This window comes from Aulonocara stuartgranti, assembly GCF_965226115.1.
Source record: "Aulonocara stuartgranti genome assembly, chromosome: 10".
NCBI lineage: Eukaryota > Metazoa > Chordata > Actinopteri > Cichliformes > Cichlidae > Aulonocara > Aulonocara stuartgranti.
Window position 1 is genome coordinate 21204600 of NC_138946.1, and position 18151 is coordinate 21222750.

General features: G+C 40.1%; 1 protein-coding gene across 2 annotated transcripts in view; it reads right to left on the reverse strand.

Annotated features, from left to right (window-relative positions):
• Nucleotides 1–9079: 9079 nt before the first annotated feature.
• Nucleotides 9080–18151, reverse strand: part of lrch2 (leucine-rich repeats and calponin homology (CH) domain containing 2) — a 35660-nt gene continuing 26588 nt past the window's right edge. For both annotated transcript variants that reach the window (XM_082548724.1, XM_082548723.1), the window contains 3 exons: nucleotides 15306–15443; nucleotides 15060–15137; nucleotides 9080–14660 (listed from right to left, as the gene is read on the reverse strand). In XM_082548724.1, coding sequence (XP_082404850.1) covers nucleotides 14541–14660; nucleotides 15060–15137; nucleotides 15306–15443 — 336 coding nt within the window. In that variant the 3' untranslated portion in view covers nucleotides 9080–14540. The remainder of the gene's footprint in view (nucleotides 14661–15059; nucleotides 15138–15305; nucleotides 15444–18151) is intronic.

Sequence of the window (18151 nt, forward strand, 5' to 3'; positions counted from 1 at the left end):
ATCCATGAATCTTGTCTGTGATCTTCCTCTTTTCATACTGCTGTCAGATGAGCACAATGTATACACAGATGAGTGGGAGCATTAGCAAGTAAACCACCAAATTACACTGTGACATAACAGATAAACTGGGTCTTGAAGTTACTGCGTACTGTAAAGAAACTTCTTTAATACTACAATAGTAGTGAAACACTACTATTGTGATACAGTTCCTTGTTTTTTCATGTAAATTTGTGGATTTATTCACATTGCCTTCTCTTCATTGATTTTGTTGTAGTTTTCACTTCCCTGTGCCTAGTCTGTGCTTCTGTTATGTCACCCATGTTTAGTCAGTTTTGTCTTTGTGTTTACTTTGGTCTGTCAAGTTTGTGTCTTAGTCTCCGTCTCATTGTTTTGGCTTCCTGTTTTATTTTGAGTCTCTCATCTCATGTGCATTATGTTCATTTCTGCTTCCCCTCTTGATCGTCAATTGATTTTGTTCACCTGCGCCTTGTTTTCAGCAGCTGTGTCTCGTTCCCTGATTACATCATGTGTATTTAAGCCCTCGGTTTTCCTTGTTCGTTATTATGTACTGCTTGTCTGTTAGAGTGGGCCCCTTATATGTTTCCTAGTTTCTTTCACCGACTAGACTTGTGGCCTCATGTAAATAAAGGCTTGGTTTTTGCTCATTTAAACCTGTCTGGAGTCTGCATTTTGGGTCCAAATTCTTCACAACCATGAGATCCACGCCATGCATCTGAGGCCGTACTGCATCTTTCAGAAGGGATTCAATCTCACAAGTTTTTTATTTGTATACATGAACTATTTATTTGCTGTTTATTGCAGGGAAATTGCCTTGAAGTGGGAAAAATGCCTGAAGGTAAAGACTTGACAGAAGACAAGGTATTGCGTTATTTCCCAACTTGGCAAGTGTAAAGAACTGCCTAAAAGCACCTCACCCATTTTCATTTATTGGTATCTGTCATGTTAGAACATTCTCCAGTGGCAGAGGGCCATTTAAAAACATTTCATATTAAAGGAGAAGCTTCCGTTTGTGTCATTTCTATCAAGCAAAGTCTAAGTACATGAAAAACGTCTGGGACCAACCTGTAAGCCCATTGCAATACGTGCTCTCCTTCCAGGTTATTAAAAGCAGCATCAGTGTTGCTGTGTAAGTCAGCCTGCATTTTCTCGCCATCAGTAGTTTATCGAGTGTATATTCAAGACTAAAGAAAATAAAAATTAATTAGGATAAAAAAAAATACAAAAAGAATTCTGATAAGTGATCTCACTTCATAAATGATTTAATTAATTTTTTAATCTGTCATGTTAGAACATTACAACAAATTCTACTCAACTTCAAAATAATTGGCATCACTGCTTGTGGCCAACTATTTTAACACAAATCATTTGACTTGATGTCCATATGCAGGTATATGAACATCGGGTGGGGGGGTGGTATTTGTTTTGTTTGTTTTATGGAGAGGGTGGTATTTTTCCCATAGGTGTGATGATAGAAACTCTAAAAGTGTCACGGTCTGGTGGAGGCAGACTGTATGGAGTGACGTAGAGGACCAAAAATGCAGACACAGAGAACGAGGAAGAAAACGTGAATATTCACAAAAAGCGAGCCATTTAATATGGCTGATTTAAAAAAACAAAAAAAACAAAACTAAAAGTACAAACATAAAACATAGAGGCACACAGGAAAGAACCTAAATAGAACTAAACTGGGAAAATTAACTACTGAACAAAGAACAAAACCTTGAACATGGAAAGGCCCTGGAAAGGTGGCATGGAACAACAGACGACCTGACAACGAATGAACAGAATACACACAAGGGTGATGAGGGGAAGTGGAAACACATGGGGAAACAGCTGACACTAACCTGACATAACAAGCTGACTATACTGACATAGGACATAGACCTTCAAAATAAAACAGGAAACATGAGACGCAGACATGACAACACAAACTTGACAACAAAAGACACTAGGCACGAAACACATGAAGGGAGAGGGAAACTTAAATACAGTGGTAGAAAACACAAAGGGGATCTAATAAACAAATAACCTTCGCCAACCTAATGAACTTAAACATACAATATAAACATTAAAATAAATTAAAACTCAAAACGCTGGGTCAAAAGACCCAGGCTCATGACAAAAAGGGAACATACCCTATTTAAAAACACTCATTTACCATAAATCATGATTTATATTTGAACATGTTGATCGCTTCAGAAATCCAGGACCTGAACTAAAAATGTGCAATATAGCCTATAGCTCAGACGTTAACACATCTGATAACAGAGCACTACTATTTATCCACATTTGAATCTCTTACATATCCCCAAGGATCTGGTGCCAATTTTATTTCCTTATACACGCTCTACATTAAAAGTATTATTCACAGTCATGGTGTCTTTTTCAATTTTAATGCTACCTTCTCTGGGTGTCATGTCATTTTCTACCACTGAACGTCCCTTGTGCAAATGGTAAAACAAACTCTGCTAATCAACAGCAAAGTTTGTGCAATCATTTTTTTATTATCTTAGCGAATTCTCAAAAAATACTAATAGTTTCTCTTTCAAAGACATAGAAATAGTTTTGAATCACCACACCTTGTTTACTCTAACAACATTTTCACCTACCTGAACCAAAAACAATTCAACACCGCTGCCAGGTTTTTGTCCAATGCCTGGAAGACAGTATAATCACATCAGTCCTGATTTAGCCTAGGATCCTTCAAGGGTTCTGTCCCAGCTTTCTTACCTCATAATACCCTATGCCCCAGTGTGTTTACGCTTACTTACTAGGCCAAAGGTCTTGGTCTTATCTAACGTTCTCATGCACATTCACGCTATGATGGATGCGTCAGGGGCAGCTCAGGGTTTAGTATATTGCCCAAGGATAATCTGACACATCCACCCACTGGGAGATCCATCTATCAACCTTCTGAGTGTTGGACAACCTTCAGTATGGCCCATAGGCCTTAAAGTATTGCATAATTACCAAAAGGTTGATTCTGTTCATCTGAACGTAGCATTTTCAGTGCAAGAAACATTTCGTCACTCATCCAAGTGACTTCTTCATTCTCAGCTGACTGAAGATTTCCCCTACCTTATAAAAACATTTGCACGATAACTGAAACTAGCACACTGAATGAACAATGAGCTGTGAGGTCAGTTTCTTGATAATTAATATGCAAATTGTCATGACCACTGATCAACAACCACTTATCAAGGGATTTTGATCAATGGCCATGAGTACCATTCGCAGAGAGTTGGGGAATAGCTGCAATCACAGCATTGTAAGATGGCAAAGGATGTGCCCTTAGGGCCCCTCCTAGATTCAGAGATGCTCTTTCCCTTTTCACGTAAATGGCCTCCTTGACTCCGCCCTCAAAACAGCGTTCCTCCCTGTCCAGGATGTGTACATCCTCATCATTGAAAGAGTGTCCACTGGCCTGTAGGTGTAAATAGACTGCAGGAGACATGGTGTTTAGAAAAAATGCATCTCAACTGTTCCGATACTCCTGACACTAAGGGTTTTCGCTTTGGCAGCAGTTGTCCTTCTCTTCTGGATCTGCTGGAGCTTTCTTTAGGCAACTTCCCAGCTTTGACAAATGTCCAGCTGGGATAATCACATTTACTCAGGGCCTTTTTGATGCGTGCCTCCCTGGCCGCTGTGTCTGTGGGGATGGTGTTCGCTCTGTGTTGTAGCGTCCTGATGACACCCAGTTTATGCTCCAGTGGATGATAAGAGTCAAACCTGCAGGCAGATGAGACTGAAGAAATGACGAAACATTTCACTCGCTGAAAACACAACGTCCAGATGAACAGAATCAACCTTTTGGGATTTACTTACCTGGATGATTGAGCATGCATCAAGATATTGCATAATTACATTGATGGCTGTGGAAACACTGTTTATCCTTTTCTATAGAATATTCCAAAGTTTTGTTTGTTTGTTTTTTGTTTGTTTTTAATGGGCTTATATTATATCAAAAGGTGTCAGATGTCTGATGAAGACATGTGTTGTTACCTGGCTTGTGTACATATTGTCAGAGCCTTTCTTTATCCTTTGTTGTCTAGACCCTCATTGTTGTGTGTCCCCTTCATCTATGTTTCCTTGAAGATTCCTAGTATTTGGTTTCCTTGCTCCTTCCCACCTAATCTTTGGGGGATTTTTGTATTTTCTTTTTTTTTTTTTTTGAGAGAGAGAGAGTCCTACATTAAAGCTTCATTTCGAGTTTATGTTTCAGTCTCCTGAGTCCTTCATTTAGGTCTCCATCCTGTTGTGCTATTTTCAAAGTCAAAGTAAATGTAAACTTTATTGTCATCTCTGCTATATCCAGTGCAGCATACAAACAGACAAGACGACAAAGCTCTGGTTACATCAGGGCAAAAAAGCTAATAAATAGTTATAAAAAGGAGTAAGAAAAATATCCACTTAAGTCATAGAGGATCAAGAGAAGTTGCGATTAGAATTTGCAATTTACAGTTTACAGTTTGGAGTGGTTTAAAGTGACCAATGTAGCAGCTTGTAAACCTGGAGTTAAAAAAATTGTCCATAGAGCAGTATTTTGTTTATTTTTATAAAATGTTACCAGATATTATAAAGTAACCACTCAAATGAAAGTGTTAAATATATTAAAGAGTTGCATGTTTTTGCTTGTATTTGTATTTAGCTTTCGATCACCTTTTGAGTCTGGAGCTGCCATTTTTCATCATGTGCCATTGAAAGCAAAAGAAATACTGAAAGGTAGGGCAACCAAGGAAGACCACCATGGTGGATTTCTTCGGTTTCCTCAGTTTCCTCAGTCCTTGGTCTTCCATGACATTAAAATTAAAGACCTGCTCTTCAGAAACAAGATGTGTCTGTGCCAATACCTAAAATGTGAAGACTCTATGAATAGCAATATAATACCATAAGTACCCTCACAGGTTTGGCCCTCAGAAAGCTGTCAGCATACCTCCTGCCTTTATTATCCCTGCATACTTAGTGGCTTCCACAATCAGCCCATACACGTTTACATGGTACTGACAATGCCCTTTAAGAGAGGTATGACATACAGTGGGGCAAAAAAGTATTTAGTCAGCCACCGATTGTGCAAGTTCCCCCACCTAAAATGATGACAGAGGTCAGTAATTTGCACCAGAGGTACACTTCAACTGTGAGAGACAGAATGTGAAAAAAAAAAAATCCATGAATCCACATGGTAGGATTTGTAAAGAATTTATTGGTAAATCAGGGTGGAAAATAAGTATTTGGTCACCTCAAACAAGGAAAATCTCTGGCTCTCACAGACCTGTAACGTCTTCTGTAAGAAGCTTTTCTGTCCCCCACTCGTTACCTGTATGAATGGCACCTGTTTGAACTCATCATCTGTATAAAAGACACCTGTCCACAGCCTCAAACAGTCAGACTCCAAACTCCGCCATGGCCAAGACCAAAGAGCTTTGGAAGGACACCAGGAAAAGTATTGTAGACCTGCACCAGACTGGGAAGAGTGAATCTACAATAGGCAAGCAGCTTGGTGTGAAAAAAATCAACTGTGGGAGCAATCATCAGAAAATGGAAGACATACAAGACCACTGATAATCTCCCTCGATCTGGGGCTCCACGCAAGATCTCATCCCGTGGGGTCACAATGATCATGAGAACGGTGAGTAAAGATCCCAGAACCACACGGGGGGACCTGGTGAATGACCTGCAGAGAGCTGGGACCAAAGTAACAAAGGTCACCATCAGTAACACACTACAACGGCAGGGAATCAAATCCCGCAGTGCCAGACGTGTTCCGCTGCTGAAGCCAGTGCATGTCCAGGCCCGTCTGAAGTTTGCCAGAGAGCACATGGATGATACAGCAGAGGATTGGGAGAATGTCATGTGGTCAGATGAAACCAAAGTAGAACGTTTTGGTATAAACTCAACTCGTCGTGTTTGGAGGAAGAAGAATACTGAGTTGCATCCCAAGAACACCATACCTACTGTGAAGCATGGGGGTGGAAACATCATGCTATGGGGCTGTTTTTCTGCCAAGGGGACAGGACGACTGATCCGTGTTAAGGACAGAATGAATGGGGCCATGTATCGTGAGATTTTGAGCCAAAACCTCCTTCCATCAGTGAGAACTTTGAAGATGAAACGAGGCTGGGTCTTCCAACATGACAATGATCCAAAACACACCGCCCGGGCAACAAAGGAGTGGCTCCGTAAGAAGCATTTGAAAGTCCTGGAGTGGCCTAGCCAGTCTCCAGACCTCAACCCCATAGAAAATCTGTGGCGGGAGTTGAAAGTCCGTGTTGCTCGGCGACAGCCCCAAAACATCACTGCTCTCGAGAAGATCTGCATGGAGGAATGGGCCAAAATACCAGCTACTGTGTGTGCAAACCTGGTAAAGACCTATAGTAAACGTTTGACCTCTGTTATTGCCAACAAAGGTTATGTTACAAAGTATTGAGTTGTATTTTTGTTATTGACCAAATACTTATTTTCCACCCTGATTTACGAATAAATTCTTTACAAATCCTACCATGTGGATTCATGGATTTTTTTTTCACATTCTGTCTCTCACAGTTGAAGTGTACCTCTGGTGCAAATTACTGACCTCTGTCATCATTTTAAGTGGGGGAACTTGCACAATCGGTGGCTGACTAAATACTTTTTTGCCCCACTGTATGTAATTCATTTAAACAAGAAATGTGCAGAAAAAACAAAGTTTGAATCATTTCTTCAGTTATTTACCAAATTGCTGTTCAAATATATATAATTCAATATTAAACTTGATATTTTATCTATTATCTCTATTTTTTGGTGAAATTTATTCAATTTTCAAACATTTTGAGGTTCTGTAGTTGAGAGAAGATTTCCTGTAACAAATGTTCAACTATAAAAGAAAATGAAACGGCCAAAGAAAAACAAAATTAAGACTCAAAAGGGACTCTATACAGTGACAGGCTTATTGTTGAATACTGGGAGCTAGCGTATCGGGAATTCCTGCCAAATTCAACCCTGTTTTCCAGGGAAAAACACATGCAGTAACACATTAGTTTCTGCATGTATGTGCCTGTGTTTCAACTGTAAAAAAAATCGTACTAAATTCTAGATAAAAGGACCTAACGTTTCTTTGCAGTACAAAGTTCAAAAGTACAAATCTATGTCCCAAAGTGTCTGTGTTTGTGTGGAATTACATTTCCACGCATTATTTCCAATAAACAGCACAGCTTCAAAACTTAAAAACATCAGGATGCTGCAGAAAAATCTTACTTAAAGCAGAATGCAGTAATTTAAACCCCTGTTACACTGCAATGTGACTGTGGGCATAAATAATATTTAAGGCCATAAAATAATTTCTGGTTTATATTATCATTTAAAGACTAGCATATTGACTCAGAAACAGTCCTGGAACACTGTAACTGCATTTGATCCTCAAACGCAAGCCACTGTCATGCAAAGAAAGAAAAGGTCTAGCAACACTGGCGCCAATGCCAGGCTTGAGTTCATTTAAGAGGGACCGAGGCAAGAAGGAAACCATTGTGTGGTTTGACAAATAAAAAAAAATTAAAAAAAGTTAAAGTTAGCTTTCCAAGCTAAAGAAAAAAAGATATAATGTGACATATAAATGCATGGTTTAAAAGCTTCCATAAAGGTATGCAGGCACCATTAACATGAAATAAAGTATATACACATGTTGGAATGGGTAGTGCCACACAGACAACATTGTTTTTGAGGATTCTACAGCAACAGCAGCACGACTCTATAGTGAATGAAACCGGAGTGCTACTCAGAAACACGTAGTGCATTATGCACTGGAAAAATATAACAAAGTAAACCCACAGCTGCTGAGAAGTTGATAAGAAACAAGGAAGAATGGGAAACATTTTTGCTTTCACAACTACAGCAACTGACCTAATTTTCGTAATCACTTAAAATGTTGTTAAAGAACAGCAATTTGACATAAGTGCAAGTGTGTCTCTGACCGATTCTTATACATTTCTCCCAAACCAACATCTCTCAGATTGAACACTTGATATTTTGTCTTTTTAACATTGTTAATTAAATATGAGCACATAAATGATTTGCAACCTGTTGTATACTGCCTTCATGTTAATTTTAAGCAAAGCCCAAACTATTTTTTTAGCAATTTTTCCCATTCCTACTATGGTAGTGTCTACTGTTCCTGTTTCACTTGCAGTTAAATAACTTTTGGTTATTTCCTGTTGTACTTTGAAAATGTCATTCTACAGTCAATCCTCTGTGTATATATAGCCCTTCCCAACCCTTTGTCCATATCCTGTCATCTGTTTTCCCTTTCGTGCGTAGTTTGGGGTTTTCCACCTTTTTGTTACGTAATATTGGATTTGGTTATCAGATTATTTGGTATTCCATTTAGCTTCAGTGTCTGCGTTTGGCTCCTATGTCAATTCAGTTATTTATATATATATATATATATATATATATATATATATATATATATATATATATATATATATATACAGCCACTTGGGGGTGATGTTATGGGTACAGGACAAAGGAGAGACATATATGCTGCAACCAACAGTCACCTCAAGACGCTTTACACTGGAGATTAAAGACTTGGGAGAAATCCCAAATAATTAGTAGACACCCTTATGAACAAACAAGGATGAAAAATCCTTTTAAAAGGCATCTGGTGTGACTGATTGTGTGTGAGAGGAAAGAGAACAGAAGATGATATAAAAGATAGACTGATACAACGATAGCAGAGAGAGAGAAAACACAGGCTAAGGCAGGAAGAAGAAAATAATTTAATCACATGCTCCACTTGTAAACACGTGCAGAGTGATAAGAGCGTGTGGAGAAGAGTCACTCAGTTCATCACATCAAGTCCCACAGCAGCCAGAACTTATAGTGACACACCTGATCCAGCCCTAACAATAAGCTTTATCAAGGTTTGGTTAAATCACGTCAAAGACTTGGGCAACAAATCTGAAGAAACCGGTTCCTATTAATTACTGCTGATGCAATCTGGCCCAGATAACATTACTTGAGAGTGTACATGTGCTCTACTGGTGAGTGAATGAAAGGAAAGCAATGAAGACAGCACAGACTGAGCTCCAAAGAATTTCACTTTATTTTTAGATTCAGCATGTTCGCTATAAGAAAACCTTGGAATTTACACAGATGATATGTACACAGGTTTAGCTTCAGTGATTTTGTAGTCTTGCATGCGTCAGACCAGTTTTAAATACAAAAAAAACAGATTATGTACATGAATTGTGAATTCTCTCGGCAGTGTAGCATTTAGACATAACTCACTATTTCACTGTTTTCTCCTAACGAGACGACACTTGTGAGACGTTAAATCATGGCGAGCGTAACCAATTAAACCAATAACAGATACTTAGGCACGGCAATGGATTTATCACATACAAAATTACAAAATAAAAATCAGCACCACTGTCTTTTCGTGTATGCATATGAATTCTACATATTGCAAGCTGTTCAGTAAGTATGCAGCAGACTTTCCCATTATTCCAAAACATCCTGTACATTGCTGTTCTATAGAAACACATAAACCTGCCCCCAGGCCTAATAAGAAACATTAAAAAAAAAAAAAAAAAAAAACAGCAGATGGATCAGTTGCTGAGGTAACACAATGTTCACTAATGATGAGAGACATTCATCAAGCAATAGTTACAGAAAGAGACATTTTCACACTTCCAAACAGTGCAAAAAAGATCACGTTCACCTTTGTTAACACCTGCCTCTGAACACTATTCATATATGTCAAGAGGAATCAGTCCCTACATTTATTTCGTCCAGTCCATGCTTGCCCTGAAGAAATCCCTGCTAAAGTATTGGAGATTAGAGTCCTTAAGGTAGGGCCAAGCTAAAGGGCTAGAGGGATCGTGCGCTTCTTTCTCTAATCTTATGTTGCAGTGTCCTCTTTGTGTTCTTTACTCCTCTAATACACAAGGGATAAGGCCTGCCTTGTGCTAATCTTGAGGACAAAGAACTCTGAGGGTGTGTGAGTGTTTTTTTCCAACTGGATTTATATGAAAGCGGTTTTTTCCACAAGGTGTGGTGAAAATTTAATTTGCTATTACTGAATATTTTATGACTTGTAGATGCACATATATTAGCAGAGGGTATTACTTGTATCACGTGGTTTAACCTCTTCTCCCCACAGGAGAGAAAATTATCCTCTGTTTATATTCCTTCACCTGTATGAGTCACTATTATCTGAAGATCTCAGTCGAATTCCATGGAAACCACATCAGTAACCGGATAATAATGATTAAAGCCACAAAACATTGTCTATGCGGTGAGATATTCAACACACTATGTGTCCCAGTCCCAGGCAGTCTTCACGAGTGACAAAATCATGAAAATGTATTCTAGTTTGTTTACAAAATTCTATTTTTCCTTTCACTTTTCACACAAAGGACCTCAAATTTGAGAGCAACTGCATTATTTAAAACAACAGAATATGTGCAGCAATTTAAAAGACAGAGATGAGGCAACACATTCTTAGCTAAAGTTCTGCACCATTGTTAATATTTGTAACAGTATCTATAGGTAAGGTAAGTTCAGGTATCAAGTTATTCTTATTGTTTAAAGATAAGAAGTTAGAAAGCTACCATCAGATATACCCAAAAAGCTCCTGTCAGGCTACCACAGTGTAATATTATTATTTTACGTATTATTTTTTCAGTTGTTACATTTGATTGTGTTTCAGAATAAAGGATTCTGCACGGCAATACATTTGGTGAATGCATACAGTAGATACTTTAAAAGAGAGCTCACTGACTGCTGCTTGCTTTGCTTGTTAACTAGAGCCCTGCAGGAAAAAGAACAACTACCACATTCCAAATGACACACCAGGAAACATCACCCAGTGACCAACAGTACAGTCATTCATAAAGACTCAAAGTTATCTGCATAAGTAAAATGTTTGACCTGAGATTCTGTGATGGTTTATGCATATTTTACACTCAAGGTCTGATAAACTGGAAGCTTAATTTTTATCTGTGTGATATCTGTTCTCTGGAACATGACGCCATAGCATCAATAGGGGGGAAAATACAGGCTATTCAGAGGAAGCAGAGGTTCTCATGAACACCATTCAAATTCAGACACTGGGGTTATTAACGTGAGGTGAAAAGCAGTAACATGGAAACCAAGAATTTGGCACACACGCTCGTATCCTGGAATCAAACCAGAAGTGCAAGTCTCTATACTTCCTTTCATGAAGTTTGACCACTGCATCTGAGCAAATTCTCCACAAGTAAGATGGCCAATCGGAGATGCAGCTCATTGGCATAGAAGCAGTTTAAGTTAACAACAACATAAATTATCCTGTACAGAGAAGTTAACCTACAAGTGAACAAATAAATAAATAAAGCTATCCCTCCTCTGAGGCACAGTAGTTCTACATGTTCTGCTCCAGTCTCAAATGTTTTTTCACATTAGTTTTTAGCCTTTGGCTCGTTAAGCTAGTAAAGCTAAGGCTCACCAAAAAAGGACAGGTTTGTGATCCGCCACATATTCACCAGACATCACTCTGCTCTAACCACCCTGTCAACTTGTTTCTGTGGTAAAAAGAGAGACCTTGTTAAAACACGAGACTGCCATAGCTGCGCTATCAAAGACTTCTCTGTCAGAAGTAATTTAACTGGTGTCATATCAGCATGCAAATTTAGAATCAATTAGCCTTCAGTGAAGTCTGTGGCTGTTGGCTGCATGAAAGCTATTGTGTGAGAATGGTGTGAACTAGGTCATCATACTTTGTTTCTAATGGCTGCGAGTGAAGAAACCCGAAGTTAGTGAAGTCAGTTACCGATCATTAACCAAGTTTTCTCTTTGTTTGTTCTGTCAGATTAGGGAACTGGGTATCCTGGCCCTATGAAGTGGTTAGGGATGTCGCGTTAGCCCATATTTAGTAGATCGTGTAGTCTTTTGCCAGTAATCTATTTAATGCAAATCCAATCATTAACCTCACTTTAGGTTTTAATTAAAACTGTGTTTTAAACACAGAGTGTATACACAGTCATTGTAAAATGACAGTACAACCCCTGTGTTGTACTAAGGTTTTGCACATTAGGACAAAATATATTAAATCTGTCCATCGCAGGTCTTAAAATGAGGTAAGCACATCTGGAGATGAACAATAACAGATAACATGATACACCATATCATTATTTATTTAACAAAAAGTAAACCTTAATGTAGCAGAAGTAAGTCCTTGCTTATTATTCCTAAGCTCCTCTATAAAAGCAGATGCTTTGACAGTTTTCTGGTCTGGAGCACTCAGGTATGAACTGGTTCAATGCCAAGGAGACATCACCAAAGTGACAACAACTTTATGCCGCATATAAAGTTTGTTTAGAAGGCTTGCCAGAGGAAGCCCTCTGCTTTTAAAAGACCATGGCGGACAGCTTAGGTTTGCAAAGTTACATGTGTGCAACCCACAAGACTTCTTGAATGATGCCCTTTGAACAGATGAGACTAAAGTGGACCACATTTGGCAAAAAGAAAATACGATAAGATAAGATTAACTCAAATGTATCATACCTTAAACTGTTAAAAAGCACGGTGGAAGAGGAGTGATGACTTGGGCTTGTTTTGTTTGTATACCAAAGTACTCTAGAGTCAATTATGTGAGGTCACCTGTCCGACAGCTAAAGCTTGGCCAAAACCGGGTCATGCAACAGTAAGTGAATCTACAACAGAAATCCCAGACCTCAACCTGACTGAAATCCTGTGGCGTGTAAAGAAGAGTGGGCCAGAATTCCAAAGTGCCTCTGCACTCTGGCGTCCTTTTTGTTAAATAACATTGTATTATGTCATGTATTAATATGTCCTTAGGGTTATTTAACCCTGGAGAACCCATGGGGTCAAATTTGACCCCATGGGTTCCCTAGTAAACCAATGGGGTCGGATCTGACCCCATGGGTTCTCCAGGGTTAAGTTTTAGACCTGAAAAGAACTATACTTTTAAAATTGCATCCTGGTATGATCCTGCTAACCATAGAAATGATAGATGATGAACTTCTTTTTAGCCATGGCTGCAAATCATGGTCTGAGAAATAAAGTTTAAAAATGTGTTTATATAAAAATAAAGAAAATTATTCTTCAGATCTCTTGATTAGTTTATGGTTTCAATTTCTGGTTTGTGTTTTGTCTGTTTTTGTCGTGTGTTTTCTCATGTGGCAGTGAACTGAACTCTCAGATCCACCATATGGAACAGATTAGTGCCAAAGTTAAAAGCTTTTAGTCATTTTCCATTTGCTGGAAAACATTAGATTAACATCTTCAGTTGCATGTAGGCAGATAGTGAGGACAGAGACACACAAATCAAAAATGTACACAGTTAAAACAAGTAAATAAATAGATAAATAATAGAATTTCCCTGAAATAAAGTGTATTAGAAACCACACTAAACAGGATGGCTTAGTGGGAAAATAAGACCATACCGTGCGTGGGAAGTTTGTAAGGGCACCCTGAACCATTTTCGGATCCAGGCACCCATCAGTCAGCCGTTCACAAACAATATTCACATAGAATATAAACAATACGGCAGATCTGTGCTGCTAATTTCACATAACTGGCAAGCATTAACTGGAAACAGCTGGAAGCAAAGTATCAAAAGCTTCAGAAAAGGTAAAATCGAGAATGGCCTAGAGTTTAAAAAAAAAAAAACGCGGTGAAAAAATGCTACAGTACAAAACAAGATATCATGCTTTTGGCAAAAGCCAAGTTCGTATTATCACAGTGGTCAAATGTCAAGTCCCCTGGTGCATGCAGATGTGATTTATGGTCGAAAGGTGTTGAAACTGCACCAGAAAAACAGGCGGAAAGTCCTCTGTCTGCATGATAATAACATTCCTAGATTACACCGGCTTTCAAAAAGCACTGTCTAAATGCATTACAAAAACAAAACAATTGATGAATCAGGCTTAGCTGCTCAAAACAGGATATCATCCTTGCATGCCTGATGAAGACTGTGTAAAACCATGAAAACAAAAATCAAGAAAAAATTCACTGAGAAAATAAATTTAACAAGTAAGAAGAGCAACTCAAGTGTAAGGACCCAATAAGGTCCCTCAGTACAGGCAGCCTAGTCCTTTCCAGTGAAAGAGTGAGTTATGTGTCTGTCATTTCCTCACTTCCACTTGGTCAGTGCTGACACTCGCAGACTCAGTGACTAGAAAGAAGGACGCACAAACCTTTAATGTCTTAGATTCATCGTCGTGTGTGCCTCTTCTGCAAGTTTTAGCTCAGCACCTTAGAAAACACGCATCCAGGATGACCCCAGTAATAGGAACAGCATAAGAGTGAAAATGTGATGGAAGAGAGGTAAGTGGTAGCTGACATCATATGAAGAGACAGAAGCATTTAGACATCTTGTCTCCTGTTTCAGTCAGGCACAAGTCAACTCCAAAAGACCCATGGGGCCACTGTGTCCTCGCCCCACTGGGATCTCTGGTCCCTGGTAATGAGGAAGAAGGTTTGGGCTTGGTAGAGAGGTGATCCTGCACGAGTGCAGGTCTGATGCAAAACTGAGGCTCGTGTCAAACAGTCGAGAGCTGCGTGGGCTTAGAAGTGGGGAGATCCAGCAGAGCCTGCACAGTCACACCCACTTTCACTAGGCCACGTTCTTCTAGGATGTGATGTGGCAGACACAGCTTGTCCTGAGTCAACAGAGAGATGTCTTTTTGTTAATTTTTCTCAGAGAAAAATAAAAAAGAAAGGTGGGGTTTTCAGACAGTATTTAACTGTTATAAGCTTTTCTGACAGGCAGATTTGACCAGAGACAAATAGAATATATTTGTCTTTCATTATTTATGACAGCAATTCTTCATTTGGAGAAGGATCAAGGATAAAGGCAAAAACCAGACCAGTGAGTATGCATGATATAACTTGCAGAAACTGTATGGAACTTGTGCTTCAGAGCCCAACGGTGGATATCACCATGGAAGGTAATAAATCTTCACAGAATATATTGCAAAATAAATACAGGTTAAGTGGTGTTTGAAGTGAAGCGTGTATGAAATGCCTGAATGAAAGTGTTAAATGGTTAATGTTAGTACCTGTGGGACACCCAGCTTCTTACAGGCATCCAAGAAGTTTTCCACGTTTCTCCGGCATTTGGCCATGCTAAGCTTTGGCTGGAAGCCCAAATATCAATCATTTTAGTTAATTAAACTCACAGCGGAACAAAATCCACATAGCTAAGCAGACAAAAATTTTATAACCAATAAATTCATGAGAATTTCTAACTCTTGGCATTAACAATTTTTAAAAAAAGACTCATTTTGAAGATGGGGTGTTCTCACCACTGCAGGAGATGGTACATGGATGCTGGCAACAGACCGAGGACAGATATGATTAGCTAAATGGCAAAGGACAACTCCGTCCATTAGAGCTGCTCCAACATCATCCGGAAGCAACACCTTGAGCCTGGACTCAATGTTCTGCAAACACACACACACACACAAAACGCACTAAGAGTAGAAAAGGTGTTTAATTTATTAACATTGAATCAATTACTCACAGCGGGTTCTCCATCCTCTCGCTTTCATTTCATTCTGTTAGTTTTAATTACTGTATTTAGCCAAACAGCTTATTTGGACCAAAGGTTCACGAGAGTGTAATCAGTTAATGATCTGAGGTAAGTGCCTGGGTGTGTACCACACGCAGCTTAATGAAAGTTAAGCAACTCTGAAAGATCATATTAAATCCTCCTTTTAATACTTGCTATCTACTAAGCTATATTATTTTTGCTTCCAGTACACCTGAGCATGTGCGTTCTGATAATCACTCCCTGTTAATCAGATGATCTGCAGAGTGTTATTTATGTCTTTATTAAATATCTCCCACATAACCAATTTGTTTGTTTTTGTATGAATGGGTGGGTTAGTACTGCTGCCAGAGAAGAGAGTTGGACAAAATCCAACAAATACTTCTTGGTATTCTTGGTTTATCTATTTGCTGTGAGTCAGGAGTGACAGAAGAATTAGATACTTGCCTCAGGTGGGAAATCAGAAGGAAAGTTACTGTTTATCATTGCAATATATCCAAAGCAGTTGAAGAAACTGGTAATGTTATTGAAGTCAATTGTCTACCATTAAATGTTTTTGTGCATGCTTTCGAACGTGTTTTTGATTTCCCATGAAGTTCATGAATAAGGCACTGTTCTGCTCCTGTGGTGTGATGCTTTGCTTTCTGTAACTTTTCTGAAGTCCATCTGTTTCCGTTTGACCTTTTGCTTGGACTGGAAAGCATTTCTAACCAGCGATGACAATGATTATGTTTTTAGAAATGAAGGTTCTCTTGGCTGCCCAAACAGTGAACTGCTCTGTCCACAGTCTAATTTAAGCTTTCACCCCAGCACGGACAAGCACACCCTGAAATGTCACTTCAGTCAGAGAAGAAGAAGCCACTTGTATGGGTTGAATCCAGCCGTGGAAACTGTTTCTTTCACTTATACAGGCGTCTCCATTAGGACAAATGACCACCTGGCTTAATTTTCAAATATTAGAATTTAAATACTTCCCTTATAACCAAACACGGAAGCTAATACCCAACACCAACATGTAAATCCAAGGGACATAATAAAATAAAGACAGGCTGTGTACTCTGTACTAGACTGTTAGGTAAGATCACAAACCCTTGCCAGAAAACAGGAATCTAACCGCATTACAAAGCAACTCTGGACAAGATTCAAGAACAAAACCTGAATTATTTATTGACCCATAACCTGGAGCTGATTGTCTCAGACTCCAAGACCGCCTACAAACACACGTTTCAACCACCCCGAAGGAGTAAACGGCACTTTGACAAAGACACTTCTGGTGAATCAAACACACTATTTGTTTATTGATACATTTCAGGTCAATCAGAAATTAATTAAAAGTACATTTCTGATTAGACTCTATGTGTTTATTATAATTTTCCCAGTAGTTTAGATCTACCTCAGCCTCCCTGGGAAAGTCTATGCCAGGGTGCTGGAAAGGAGAGTTCGTCCGTTAGTCGAACCTCGGATACAGGAGGAACAATGCGGTTTTCGTCCTGGTCGCGGAACACTGGACCAGCTCTTTATCCTCTCCAGGATACTTGAGGGTGCATGGGAGTTTGCCCAACCAGTCTACATGTGTTTTGTGGACTTGGAGAAGGCATTCGACCGTGTCCCTCGGGGTGTCCTGTGGGAGGTGTTGCGGGAATATGGGGTGTCTGGCCCATTGCTACGGGCCATTCGATCCCTATACAACCGTTGCAAGAGCTTGGTTCGCATTGCCGGCAATAAGTTGGACTCGTTCCCGGTGGGTGATGGGCTCTGCCAGGGCTGCCCTTTGTCTCCGGTTCTGTTCATAATTTTTATGGACAGGATTTCTAGGCGCAGCCAAGTGGCGGAGGGCTTTCGCTTTGGTGGCCTCAGAATCTCATCTCTGATTTTTGCAGATGATGTGGTTCTGTTAGCTTCATCGGGTGAGGGCCTCCAGCTCGCACTGGAATGGTTCGCAGCCGAGTGTGAAGCAGCGGGAATGAGGATCAGCACCTCCAAATCTGAGGCCATGGTTCTCAGCCGGAAAAGGGTGGAGTGCCCACTCCGGGTCGGGGATGAGTTCCTGCCCCAAGTGGAGGAGTTCAAGTATCTCGGGGTCTTGTTCGCGAGTGATGGGAGAAGGGAGCCGGAGATCGACAGACGGATTGGGGCTGCAGCTGCAGTAATGCGGACGCTGCACCGGTCCGTCGTGGTGAAGAGGGAGCTGAGTGTAAAAGCGAAGCTCTCAATTTACCGGTCAATCTATGTCCCTACCCTCACCTATGGCCACGAGCTGTGGGTAGTGACCGAAAGAACGAGATCGCGGATACAAGCGGCAGAAATGAGCTTCCTCCGAAGGGTGGCTGGCCTCTCCCTTAGAGATAGGGTGAGAAGTTCGGCCATCCGGGAGGGGCTCAGAGTAGAGCAGCTGCTGCTCCACATCGAAAGGAGCCAGCTGAGGTGGTTCGGGCATCTGACAAGGATGCCCCCTGGGCGCCTCCTGGGTGAGGTGTTCCAGGCATGTCCCACCGGGAGGAGGCCCCGGGGCAGACCCAGGACACGCTGGAGAGATTATATCTCTCGGCTGGCCTGGGAACGCCTTGGTATTCCCCCGGATAAGCTGGAGGAGGTGGCTGG